Raw genomic sequence first — 14,512 nt, 5'->3', positions numbered from 1 at the left:
TATGAGGGGTAGAAGTCCGAGATGCAAACATAACCCGGCTTGGTTGGTTAAGACTGGTATCCAACACTGGGATATGGAGAAAGTAAGGGATAATTTGGATAAGTCTCTAGAGAAATCGAAGTCTTATTATGACAAGCTCCATCATGCCAAGTCAGTGGTAATCAATGTTGGGGATTGGGTTAGAGTTAAAAAACCTTATAAGGTAAGAAAGGGTGAGAGCCAGTACTTTAATCCTGAGCGAGTTATGGAGGTTTTGCATAATGCCGTAAAACTGAGTGATGGTAGGGTGTCGAATCTTAAGCGCATTGTTCTACTTAGGAATGGACAGGAATCTGGATGCGGCTGTGTTTGTATTAACAGTAGAAGGTGCAAGGAGGGAAGAGCAGAATGGTTGGAGGATGAGGTTACTCTTCACGATGCGTTAAAGAGGAATGCATCGCCACACGTGCTAGATGATTGTGCTTTGAGTGAGGAGGATGTGACAAGTGACTCAGTAGCCGACTCTGAGAATGGGGATTTGAGTTTATCTGATCGTGTGCAACAGTGTGACTTGGTAGGAGGGAAAAGGAAAGTGACACCTCCTGGTTGGTTAAAGGATTACGTGTTAGGATACATAGCTAATTTTTCTGATTTTCGTGTTCCGTGTTTGTAAGTATTTTTACTTTGAATTTTATTTTTGTTTTTTTGTTATTTGTTTTATTTCCTTTGTTGTGGGAAAAGAAGGGGGATATGTAGTGTGTTCTGCTTCTTAGATGGAATGCTCTCAGATGCTGACCTAGGGAGATTCCACGTTCTAGGATGTGAGTCTCCTGAAGTCAGTCGAGTCTGAGCTGTTGCCCTCAACGGACCTGTTCCTTTCACCTCTTCTTCCAATAAAACGTGTTCCTCTTACCTGGTCTGCAGCGCCTCATCACTTCAGTGGGAAGGATTTTGGACATTTCTTGGAAATGTACAGTCTGTAAACGACAGTATGCTACCACATCATGCTTTAGTAATATATTTATTAAAAGTGAGTGTTTAGAAATAAACTGAGAAACACTCTTAATCTGATGCCAATGCTTTTAGTAAACTAAGAGACAAGTCATGGATCATTTGTCCCCCATATGTGGGCTAGATCCTTATTATACATGGAGCAAACATTTTGTCTATTTAATCAAAGTCGTTTTTTTGTGCAGCATATTTGCTAAGCTCACATATTTGAAGGTTCACTTGTATGTGAGAATGAAGAAAAAGGCGACTCTGTAAAGGAATTGCCTAGGATCACACAATTTGAGACCCTTTTTCGGGTCAAGTACATTACAATCTTTAGAAAGACAATGGGAAAACCACTATCAGGCCTTGAAAAATTATAAAATGTTATAATAACTTCAGGTCGAGTAACTTGAATAATCCACTCGACCTCAGGTCTTGTGACATTTTTATAATTTTTCGAGGCCTAAAAGTGATTTTTATTTCCCCATTGTCTTTCTCAAGATTTTCTTTTTGATTTGAGAGATTTAAGCACTGCTATGCTCCTGTCTTCAGTTGAATTCAGAATGGTTATCAGGTATTGGTGGAGCTGCTAAATTGTAATTTTTGGATTTTTAAGTAAGGGGAAATTCAACAGGAAGATGGGGTGGTCCAGCCTTTTCTCACAGTGTACAATGATTTATGGTGTGTATCAGTGGGCTTCATAAATGGATAGAAAATGAGGAGTTGAACAGCATTATAGTATGACTGGTCCAGATAACTAACTCTTTTTCATTTATCGTGATAATGTTCAGGAGAAAATTGTGTGCCAAGTTTATGCCCTGCGACATAGAAAGGTCGGGAGGTCAATTGCATAAAATTCATTGATTCTTTATTGGACAGCAGGCCCACAGTTATGGACAGTTTGGCATTGCCAAACCAACTATTGAAGCCTTCACGTGTGCAAAGGTTTGGAATATCTTAAAGGAATATCAATGATAGTGTTGATCTTCAGTTGCAAGATTGTACGTTTGGAGATCTCTTGGTAAGAAATGAGTGTGTAAAAGAGAACGTTGAATGAGAACTGATTTGCATTCTGAAGCAGTATAACCTAGGGTGAAGTTTGTTCTATAGTTTTTAATGGACCACGGCTTGAACCCCAGTCTTTTTTATAGGGTGATTTCTCATAAACATTTGTTGGGCGAATTTCTGATGGAGGTTCTATTCTTTTAGGTCAGACTCTCTCTTCCAATGAGCTTGTTGTTTATTTTCTTTCTCTGGCTTCAAGGAGAGAGAATTTGTGACAATCCTGCTGATATGTGTGTCTTTGTGTGTGCTTTTTTTTTTTCTTTTAGCACACAACAAAAATAAACTGCGCTGATATTACAGACTATAGTAGATTTAGTGTATATGAAACACTTTTTTTTTGTAATTCTAAAGTGTGGTGGAATATTTAAATGTGATCAAAACACATCAGTATACTAGGTGAAGACGTTTACACACATTATCGTTTGTGTGCAGTAAAACTATACTTTGTTTCAAATGTAATGATTATTTCAATTGAACATGTGTTGTCTGTAATAGTAGTGTGCTACCACACCATGCATGCTCAACTGTATGCCAAGAAACTCCACTTCACTGTACAACATGCCACTCCACTGTATTCCCCTCCACTGTAAGACACTCCGCTACATTCCATGACACTCCAGTCTACGTCTGACTCCACAACACAATACGCCACTGCACTCTGTGCCCCTCCACTCCACGACTCTCCACATACCCCACTCCACTCTAGTATACCCCAATCTACCCCACTCAGTTCCACTTCACTATAATCTACTCCCCTCAATCTACTTTACCCCACTCCAATCTGCCCCACTCCACGCAATCTAACCCAGTCAACCCCACAGCACTCCAATCTTCCGCACTCCACCCAAATCTACCTCAGTCTACCCCAATTCACTCATCTTCAGTTTATACAATACAACCCATTACAGTCTACCTGCCTCCACTGCAGTCTACCCAGTCCAATATACCCAGCTTCATTCCAATTTACCCCACTCCAAATTCTGCTGCAATCTATCCAACTCCTTTCCACATTAACCTACCCCATTCCACCTCTGTCTTCCCCACTCAAGCACAGTCTACCCTACTCCAGTCTACCACAATCTACCCCAATCCAGTCTACCACATGCCACTCTAATTTACTCCAATCTACCTCACTCCACTCTACCACATGCCACTCAAATCTACCCTTCGTCAGTGCAATCTAACCGACTACAGTCCAATCTAACCCACTCTACTCCAATCTACCCCACCCCTCTTCAGTCTACCCCATCCAATCTACTCCACTCCATTCTACCCCACCCTAACCCAAACTGTCCTGCTCCAATCTAACCTACACAACTCTATCCTACTCCACTCCAATCTACCCCATTCCAACTTTTAGCACTCCTCTGTCGCACTTCAGTATACCCAGTTCACTGTACCCTACCATAATCCTCCCAGTCTCTCACTACAGTCTACCCGTCTCCACCCTAATCTACCCCCACTCCCCTCTTTCCCAGCCTATCTAACCACACTGCACTCTAATCTACCCCACTCCAGTCTACCCAAATACATCCCTCTCAATCTACTCTACTGCAGTCTACCTCACTCCACCTAATCTACCCACACCAATCTATTCTACTCCAGTCTACACCACTGTACCACATTCTCCCACTCCACCCAGTCTACCCCACTCTATACCAGTCTACCCCACACCACTACAATATACCCCACTCCACTTTATCACACTCCACTCTACCCAAATCTACCCTTAGTCCACTGCACTCCACTCTTCCCAAATCTACCACACTCCAATCTACCCCAGTATATCCCACTAGACTCTACCTGGATCTACCGCACTCTGCTCACCCTCACTCCACCCTAATCTACACCACTCCACCCCAGTCTTCCTCAATTCAATCTACCCCAAACTACTTCAGTTCAATCTACATCACCACACCAGGATATACCCCACTCCACTCCAATATACCGCACTCCAATCTACCACCATCCAATCTACCACACTCCACTCACAGCTACTCCACTTCAACCTAATTCACTCCATTCCACCCCACTCCTCTCCAATCTACTCTACTCCATTTTATTCCACTCTACCGGAAATCTAGCCCCCTCCGGTATACCCACTCCAGTCTACTCAGTCTACCCAATATACCCCACTCCACTTTGCTCCACCCCCCAATCGATCCCACTTTACCACAATTCAATCTACCCACTCCAATCCAATCCACCCCTCTCTACTGTATTCCACTCTACCCCACTCCAGTCTAACAGAATTTAATCTACACTACTCCCCACTCTAATCTACCCCTCTCCAGCCTAGCACACTCAAAACTACCCCACTCCATTCTACCCTTCTCTAATCCATCCAGTCCTCCAGAATTCACTCCAGTCGACCCCCACTTCAGTCTACCCCAGTATATGCCACTCCATTCTACGCCAGTCAAACCTGATCTACCCTGCTTATGTACCCCAATTTACTCCACTCTTTTCTACCACCCCAAAATACACAACTCCACCACTCCAATCTTCCCCACTCCAATCCACCTCATTCTACCCCACTGTACCCCCACTCCACTCTACGCAAGTCGACTACACTCTCTACCACTCCAGTCTATCCCGTGCACTAACATTTAGCCATGCTGGACAGCAGCCACACTGGTGTAAAACATGGCTAAAACAAATGACTAAAGCCAGTAACTCCTGCATAGGCAAGACCTATTAGCTTTGTCGGTGCTTGTTTGATTTGGGAATTAGTTATTACATCCTAATAATCTGATCCTAAGCTAGCAAAACCAGTCCTCTTGGACTTTTAGGGGCACTCCTGATATATTTTTTGGTCTCTGAATCAGAATGTAATGAATCGACACTGAAGTTCAGCTACCAGAAACAACTTATCATTGGTGCAGCCCAGACTGATAATTTAGTTAGTAGTCCGGCCAGTCATATTTGCCACCTGCATGCTTTCTTGTAGGTACATAGGAGAGGTAAAGCCACAAATGGAAACCTGAAGAAAACCAAAAGTACGTAAGGGTGCAAGGCAGCATCAAATTCTAGTTACTCTGGACCCCTTGGCCATATAACTATATTTAGTCACTGTTTAAATTAATACAACAATCTTCCACTTGTTTTCAACCAAAAAGTATACCCATGAGTTAGCAAGTTAGTTTGATGTGCTCCATTACGAAGCGCCTCAGTCAGGGCGGAGGAGTTTCACCATGTGTTTCAAAATTCTGTAACTCGTTTAGTGTGTCCTATAAGGAGCAGGATCTAGTTTCCTACGGGCCAACTTGCATTCCCTAAGCCAATCCAGTATTGAGAGCAGCAGGGAAAAGTGTATTTGATTGAAATAACTGTCAGTGGCAAAATCTGGAATGCCCTGCCAGACTTACTGAAACGATAAGACCAACATTTGAGATTTCAGTTCAAGCAAAAGGGTTCTTTCACCTAATGGATCTGGCGTGGCTGGCTAGTGACTTCGTTCCAGTTTCCGCTGACTGTGATATACTTTGGGTAGCTAGACGATTCTGTAGTGTGCCACACGAGTGCTTTAAGTCAATAAATCATCATAAACTCTCCCAACCCACTCAGCTCCCCAAATTCCCTGTTTCGAGTACCAACACCACTTGTACTACCCCCGCCCCAAAAGAGACCAGTGTTTACACAGGTGCTCTGCTTGCATTACATGCCCATGCTCAACTGCGGGGGAGTTAAAGCTGCACCCATATGTGAACTGCTGAGTATGGTAACTTTGAATTTTTTGAAAGTATAACCCACGCCACGTAGTATTGTGCTCACGGCCTAGTTCCATCATTATGGCACTAGAGTGGTTTTTCATAATTGACCAACAGAACTCTCCTGAGACACAATTATCCCTGTGCCCACAATAGTTATTGTGAAGTCTTAAAGGTGGCAACGAGAAGAATGCTTGCCGCATAATTTGCACTTTATCTTCGAACCAGGTTCAAACAAAAACTGTTTGAAAGCATGTTCCTTCTCCATTTCTACACATCCAGGTTCGATTTTATGACTTTTTGCATTTCTGAAAATTGTGAAATATTCAGTATCAGAGAGCAGAGTTTGCGGTCTAAAATTAACCATTCTGACACATGTTGGATCACAAATGTCCAGTACGTATTATTTTGAAAATCTGCATTTTGTATGTGAGTTTTCTGCATCACGTTTAATAATGTGTAGCCTTTAGACACACGTTTGTTCTGGATTGAAATTGAGTATCTTTTGTGACCAGACTAAACGCACCTTGGTGAGAATTTTCTTGGATGGTTGGAGGACCAAGGATGCCGCATCAAAGTCCAGCAGCGCAGCCAGCAGAAAAAGCAGCAGCAAGTTTGAGCTGCTTGGGCAAGGAGAATAATCCCTCACTGGCCTGTGTTCCCGACTTCACCAGGAGTAAAATTCCTGTGGCGACGAAAAGCAGGCCTGTGCCTGACTTCAAGAAACTGCACGAGTCCTGGAAAGCCAAGTTTCACAAGGTACCCAGGGTGGTGTTGGGTAGAGGGGGTAAGGCCAGTAGGTGCAAGCCTTCCCCCTACACTTGGGTTGCTTAAGCACAGCTTCCTGTCCAAGTTGAGACCCCATATTGATGGGTTAGCAATTGTTGGTTTTTATGACGCTTATTTTTTACGTGAGTATTTTAATGTGGCAATTATTTTAATATATCTTTTAAATGTATATGTCTTTACAATAAAGTTGGGGCTACAGTTATCTGGTTATTTTTTCCATTACAAATATTTGCTACCCCTGGGGTTTATGAAATGTTCTGTTGGGTGGATTAGAGCTGGCGCTGTACATTTCTTTGCTGGAGGCACGGGGTGTGGACAGTGATGGTTTTTTGACTTTGTTCTTCTTCAGGGCAAAGCTGTAAGTAAGAAGTCTTGCACGCGCCCCTGTCCCTTCAGCCTGACACAGAAAGGTGAACGATTCCAGGTCTTGCCCTCTGCTGAACTAGTGACCAGCAATCCCTTGGATAGTTACTCAGAGGTCCTGCCTCCTGAGCAACCTCCCACCGCAGGCCCACAGGCTCTTCATGCTGGGGGACCACTGAAGGAAATTCGTTTTGGGCAGAACAATGCAAAGAACACAGCACCAAAGAAGCCTGCACCAGAGAATGGTAGGTGGATCTTAAACAAGATGGGTCTCATCCTATTGAACCAGTGATAGTATTTCATTGTTCTTTGGAGATGTATGTAGACTCATATTGTATGAGTGTGATGTGTACGGAGAACTGGACTACCTAAGTGAGGAATATATGAATATATATATATATATATATATATATATATATATATACATATACTCGTACTGCATGATAATGCAGAATCAGACAGAGTATTGCAGCATGTGTATGAGATCTTGTTGTATGAGTGCGGCATGTTTATAAAGGGCATATTCATCAGATCTGTAGCAAAACGAGGTCCTCTTCATCAGAGCTGTAGCCACTGGGGGGGGGGCACAGCACCCGCATTTTGATGCTTGTCTCTCTTTAATTCTCCCCCCCAATTGAATCTGGGATTATTGAAGACAGGAAATCTTCCACTTCGGCAGGTGGTAAAGTAGAAAGTTATTCGCCAAGAAAAACCAAGGAGCATTCGTGTTCCAAAGCCTGAGCGCCAGCCGAGGCAGCAGCATTCCGTGGTGTGCCCAACAGTGAGTTTAGAGCTGCATGATCCACAAAGAGCAACTCATAAACAGCTTCCCGTAGCAAAACGCACCCTCAACGCGCATGTGTGGTAATGAGCCCTCAGCGAGAACATCAACAGATCAGCGTCCAGTGAAAGCAAGTGCTGCATAGAAAGACAAACTTTCAGTACACATTCAAAAAGGCACCAGATGCACCAAAACACCGGCTGCACACAATGCAAAACCGGTCTGAATGACAGAGACCACTCGCACTTCAATTGCTCCAGGAAAGTGCTCCAAAGTACTGCATCATGTGTTCACAACACAGCTGCACTGATGGAAGTGCTTTCAGTTCTCCTTGGTGTAACGGGACAGCCATTGCAAAGAAAAAGTAGCATTAGCAAAATTCCACCTATTATAGCCAAAGTCATCGAAAATCCCCTGAAAATACTGGAAAATATTGAGTGGATGCCAAATATAGAGGGGAAGGTGTGAACAAAACCAGAACAAAACCAGAACCAACACCCTTAAAGAAATTTGCGATTGCAGTATTACTGGACGCATTAAATATCTGTCCAATGAGCTCGCCAAAGTGTCTCGGAAAGTTAGTACTTAAAAGGGACTCTATCTGTGCGGATGACCTCGCAACCTGAGGCGCATAGGTCTCGCGTGCAGATTTAAGCACCACATGTTTTTGAAACAATAAAGCCTTGAGTCTGCTCAGCTTGTCAAAATTCACATTTGAAGTAGCGATATGGGCCCAAATCTCAGCTACATTCCTCTGTCGTGTAGGAGAAAAAAGTACGTTCCCGCCACATGTAACAATTTTGGAAACAGAAACAACAAACTAATCCGGCTCGCATCCCACAACAGCTCTCACTATTAAAGAGCACATAACTGCCATTCGAGAGCACTAGCAACGCAGGTCTAATCAAGGGGACTGGGACTCCTTTCAAAAAATAAGCCAAAGTTTGCTGCCGAAGCGTTGTACGCCCCTTGCAAGGACAATTGAATGGCTGGCAGAAGTCTTGCATTTGCTACCGCTAAGAAAGACCTCTTTTGTGCTACTGAGACATTTGTACGTGAAGGGTAGCTCCCACACCTCCTGCATATAACTATCTCCTAGCCTTTCATATCTTCCCACTGGAATGTGTTTTAAGCAGGATGTGAGTTGAAGTGTTGAAATAGGCAGATTGATGACCCCATGTAGTAACCACTCAGCAGATGGTATTTCAGCCACAGTAAAAGGCAACTTTTCCAATTTCTCAATATTTAACATGACATAAGTCGCTTCTTTCTTAGCCAATATTTGTTGTTGTCACTTTAAATGTGGAAAATATGTCCCTTGCGCTGACGTGTTGCCAGGGAACGCGACCTGCCTTCAACGTTGTAGTGTCCACCCTAACTGCATAATGGATCTTAATTGACTTTGTCCATGGTGTAGAGAGGACATGTCACTCTGTACTATGTCTATTGCAGAAGAAACAATGTTTACAGTGTATATTCAGTTGGATGGGGTATTAATCTCATTATCTACAACAGCTAATGCCTTCTGTAAATTTTCCTGATCTATTTGCCTTAACCGGGCAGCAGTTTCTTGTTGAGAAAGCTTCCAAATTTCATTGTAAACTGCATACAAGGAGCACTTTCTGCCTTGTTTCTTGGGGCCTAACAGGAAATCCTTTAAGTCAGTATTATTAGACAGGAGACTGAGGTGTTCTTTAACAGCATCTAGTGAGAAACTCTTCAATCATTGCTGGCATAGTTTCCCTACAGTGTATGTTGTCACTATACCTGCAAGTTCAGATGACACATAGGGAGGGTCAGGCTAAAACCCCCAGTGGAGTTTACGAAACGTTTATGACACCCATTGGTATCTATTGGCCACAATAACCACCCACCAGGACGTGAAAGTGAAGTATTAAATGTGCCGTTTTGGACCCATTCATCGAGCTGATCTTCTGTTACATTGATACATTTTTGCCATTAGTAAAATTTTGCTGGGGCAGGAATACTAGGCGCATTCAGATCCGTAACTTTTGCTAACCCTAAACAACTTGTCTGTTGTACAGTTTAGTTCAAAAATATCATTTGAACAGATATCAGGCATGCTCTAAATAAAACTTCCTTTCCTCATATTTGCCAATGTTTTGTTCCCCACACACTTTTTAAGTCCGTCGACTTCCACCAATATTCATAGCCTTCTATAGCCAACCGGGAAACAAAGGAATCCGAGTAATGAATTTTGTATCTGTCAATAATATATGTACATTTTCCATCAATGGCAATTTGAAATAATGACTCAGCATTTTTAATATAGTGCCCAGAAAAATACGTAAATTTCCCATTATATATTTTAGAACTTTCTTGTGGGGGAGTTGGACAGTGTTCCCATTGTGTATAATTAAAAATAGTCTTCGGGGTACCTGCTCTGTGAATAAAATGGTGTCCATAATAATTACAACAGAACATGTCTCCATAATCCTCCTTGGATTGATGAACATCCTCACTTTTAAACACAGTAAAATACTGCAACTCAGTTATCATAGAATTTACTGTTTTCACATCCCAGTCATCAGAAACAAACTCCGGGTATTATTACAACATTCATAGAAAGTTTAAACACATACGGTATTTGAATGACCTCCATCGGGCCGTATAAATCAAATGTGACTTTATCCCAAACAATCCCATCAGGAACTGGTATAGCGGAAATGTTCACGAAAGACAAGTCTCTGCGGATCTTGTGAGAAGAAAAAAGGGTTTTTAGGACCTCATCCACCAGTTCAACTGTAGATCTTTCAGGAAGGTAATGACCATGTATCAGCAGGAAGAAAACAATAACAAAGCCAATCCAAAGGAGGACCGCTAATACAGTCAAGGAAAGCCACAGATAGTTCCATGGGAAAATAAATAATTTGTTTTGAGCCAAATTATCAGCTTATGTGTTTTTGACACATCCAATGCAGAAGAGGCAGATGATTCCGAGAAGGTATCCGTGATTTCAGCAAAGTATCCATAGGCAGTTAGTGCAAAAACTGAAGCCATATTTGAATGAGGAGAACTGGTAGAAGTCTCCTGCGGTGGTTCATTATAAATGACGCCATCCGTTTGTGTAGAAGTCGAGTCAAATTGAGCAGTAATTTCTGTGTTGTTGTTGTAAAAGATTGTAGTGGAACTAATAAAAAGTTCATTTTCCACCCTCCCCACACTTGGAGAGGTGTCAGTGTCGTTGCTCAAAACTTGCAGAGGGACATCTTTACCAGTAGTGAGAAGGATTCAGGTACTACTGGTTGTTCCTCTTGGTCTGCTGTGCAGGATCGGCCACATGGTATAATTTGACATTGTCGATGGAGACAAAGCGGTTTTCTTTAGAGCCAGGCAGCAGTGGTAGAATAACAGTTCTGGTACCGTGTATTCCCAGGATGGAACTGGTGCACAACAGAAAAGACCAAACTCCTTTTTCACAGCAACTATTTCACGTACTAGATCCCCAACCTTTGGAATCCAGCCAGTAGATGTTATTGGTACATCCTTAATTCCTAAGGAGGCAGCACTGGCAGAAGCGTTGTCGTCACAGAACTGTTGTAATTCCCGCAAGACAGTGACATGTTCATTTTGCTGCCTCCACACCAGGACAATCAAGATCTGAAACATACATTCGAGTTCCAAACAGGCACTAGTGTGAAGTACAACCCCCCAGGGACCTTCTAGGCATATTATTAAGTGCTCTCTGGACTCCATACAGGTGATTAAGCCAAATACGACCCGTACCTAATACGCTGGCTGTTAAGGATTGCTTTAAATCTTGGTTTCGTCGCTCCACAACACTATTTCCCTCTGGATGAATTGGGGACCAGCAATGGGGTTGGACCCCTAAAGAAACCATGGTGTCCCCGAATGCCCTTGAGGCGAAAGCAGGGCCCTGGTCCGAGTGGAAAGCCGCAACTGCATATGTGCCGATAAAGACTTGCAAACCTAATAACAGTCCGAGCGTCAGCCGAACGTTGTGGCCAGACCCATAGAAATCTGGAGCAGTAGTCAGCAGCAACTAAGATGTATTTATATGCACTGTCCGGTGTCATGGGACCACAGTGGTCTAGGTACACACATTGTAATGGTTTGTTAGAAATTAGGAGAGGTGTCTGCGGTGCGCGTTTGACAGTGGAACCCTTAATTTGTTGGCAGATATCACAACAAAGGACATACTGCTTGGTCTGTTTATATAGACCTGACCACTAATAACGAGCCTGCAACAATGATATTGTAGCTGCCACACCTGCATGGGCATAAGCAACCCCCTCATGTACTGCTTTGATCAACTCTGGTCTTGGGTCTTTATTGGGAATTACTTGAATTCCCACGCCTCGTATTTTTACTTCTGTGTCTAGGAAACCTCCCATCCGGTAGGAATATTTAATGGGATATCCTTTAGGTAAAGGTGTGCCGTCAGTCGAGACTTGCACAGCAGCTAGTATTTCATTGTCCGGTTTAGTTCTAGAACGAGTTGTTGCAGCAACAGAAGCTGTAGCTACTGCTGATTTGGCTGCTTCATCAGCCAGTGTATTCCAAAGCTCTGGTGTCCAAGTGTATATAGAACATGGACATTTGGTAGCGTTTCCTTCAGATCCGCTACTTTCCCCCACAGAAGTCTGTGTTTGATGGTTTTACCTTTAGAATCTCTGAACCCATTCTGGCGCCAGTAATGTAGATATTGATTGAAGGACTGGAAACAATGGTACGAATCACAGACAATCAGCGTTAGCTGGTCAGGATCCGTAGGTTCTAGTGCCATCACCAGAGCCTTTAGCTCTGCTAGTTGTGCAGTGCAATCCCTCAGGGTTTGCGTAAAGGTATGTTGTGGATAGAATTTATTACCCTCCATGTAGCCGCTTATGACTGCGCAAGTAGCGGAGTATTGATGCATTGTTCCTATAGAAGGTTGTGCTGAGCCATCAGTGTACCTTAGTCTTTGATACTGATCAATAGGCAATGTATTTGCCAGAACTAGGTATTCTAGTTCATATTGCAAAAATTCTTGCGTTTGTTACATTGGGTAAAAAATATAGTCTACATCAGTGGCTGTCATAGACGTTGCCCATTGGATCCAAAGTGGATGTAATGCTTTAGCGTTTGGAACGCTGGCTTTGGTAACAGCCTCGAGGGCTGGGGTTGGAGATACGACAATGTGTTTCCCCCTGTGCTAGTGGTCTTTCTTTAATGACAGCCATCTGAACAGCAGTGAGAATTTACTCAGTGGGAGCAAAACGTTCTGCTGTCCTGTACAAATGTGATTTGTATGCAATCAGGACTGTCTCACCCACATTAAATGTTACATAGGTGAAACCAGTGGCACCAGCAATTACTCTGATGACCAGATGTTTTTTATTGTCCCTGGGGTATTGGTGCTGTGCTGCAAGCATGTCTTGTTGCAATGCTCTGAGAATGCGTATGTGTTCGACTGTCTAGGATTTACTGGAAAAGTCTGAATGTATCAAGTCATATAAGGGTTTGATGTGTGATGCGTAATCTGGAATGTATGTTCTGCCATAATTTAGAAAACCCAATAGTGATTGGAGTCTTTTAATGGTATTTGGAGGTTGTAAGTCTGCGCATTTTTCTAAGAATTGTGGCTCTAGGCTCTATCCTTCACTTGATAATTCGTATCCCAGAAAAAGGACACTAAGGAAGGCTATTTTTGTTTTTTTTTAAGTTGAATTTATAGCCAAATTTAGCAAATCTTACAACAATGCTGGCTACCCATCTGAGATGTTGCAGTAATTCATCGTCCGTAAGGTAGATGATATCTACATAGGACAATACTTCAGGGTCAATGTCGTGCAATACTGAAGTTACACAAGCCCCGAACAGTCCTGGACTGTTCTTGTACCCCTGTGGTAAACAACAGAATTTTTTCTGGGAGCCTAGTGCGCTGAAACTTCTTAAGTCTCTACTCTCGAGCGCTATATTTTGGCAGAATAAGCCATTGGAAATATCCAATGTTTTTTTATTTTTTTATTTTTTGTGCACTGTTATTCACAAGTGCAGTGCTGTGAGAGTTTTGTATAGCATATATGCGTGTTTGACTGTTTAAGTGTCTGTAGTCAAAGACTATTCCGTATGGATGGTCCGGTTTAACTACAGGGAATACAGGATTATTCATTGGTGAGACACAGGATACAATTACTCCTTTGTACTCTAGTTGTGTGAGGATTTCCCACACAGGTGCTTTAGCATTATGTTTTATTGGTTATTGTGGTTGGTTTTAATTGGAATTACATGATAGGGGGAATCTTTATCCCACCCTACGTGGTTGCGCTCTAACGCGGGTGACTGCGCCAATGCCCAAGCAATGGCGTAGGATTCTGCAAGCTCATCGGGTACCAGAGGTGAGAAAGGAGGTTTGATAACCTCTTCCCCATATGGCAAGTACGGACAAATTCAGGTGGGCAATCCTATTAGGCCAGTAAAATATCATAAATGTTAACCACGCAGTCCCAAAAGATTGCGTTCATTGTGCGTTCAGTGTCTCCTACCTGTATCGTTACTTTGTACACCCTATCAGGCGTGGAGACACTCATGTCTGCAGTTTCAACTTGTAAGAGGTCATCAGTTGCTTTCACCTCCAGATACTCTTGAAGATTCCGGCAAAATATTGTGACCTCTGCTGCACTGTCTAGCAAAGCTAGTGGCCACGTCTTGTTCTTCAATAGAGCCCTCTTCCTGAGTTGCATGACGAATCGCAACTGCTGCCACTTTCCTTTTTTTAAATTGGGCTTTTTGTTGGGGAAGTTTCTCTTTGTTTTTAACAGAAACTTCTGTTGAGCGTTGTGATTCTTGTCTCGGTTTCACGTACTCA

The 14,512-nt window shown here is 42.8% G+C and overlaps 1 protein-coding gene across 3 annotated transcripts in view; it reads left to right on the top strand.

The window, feature by feature from the left end:
• TROAP (trophinin associated protein) overlaps nt 1-14,512 on the top strand; it is a 155,209-nt gene that overhangs the window by 17,744 nt on the left and 122,953 nt on the right. For all 3 annotated transcript variants that reach the window (XM_069230622.1, XM_069230620.1, XM_069230621.1), the window contains exons 2-3: nt 6,263-6,506; nt 6,886-7,144. In XM_069230622.1, the coding sequence (XP_069086723.1) occupies nt 6,294-6,506; nt 6,886-7,144 (472 nt within the window). In that variant the 5' untranslated portion in view covers nt 6,263-6,293. The remainder of the gene's footprint in view (nt 1-6,262; nt 6,507-6,885; nt 7,145-14,512) is intronic.

This window comes from Pleurodeles waltl, chromosome 4_2, assembly GCF_031143425.1.
Source record: "Pleurodeles waltl isolate 20211129_DDA chromosome 4_2, aPleWal1.hap1.20221129, whole genome shotgun sequence".
NCBI classification, from domain to species: Eukaryota; Metazoa; Chordata; class Amphibia; order Caudata; family Salamandridae; genus Pleurodeles; species Pleurodeles waltl.
This window is presented reverse-complemented; position numbering and strand designations above follow the sequence as displayed.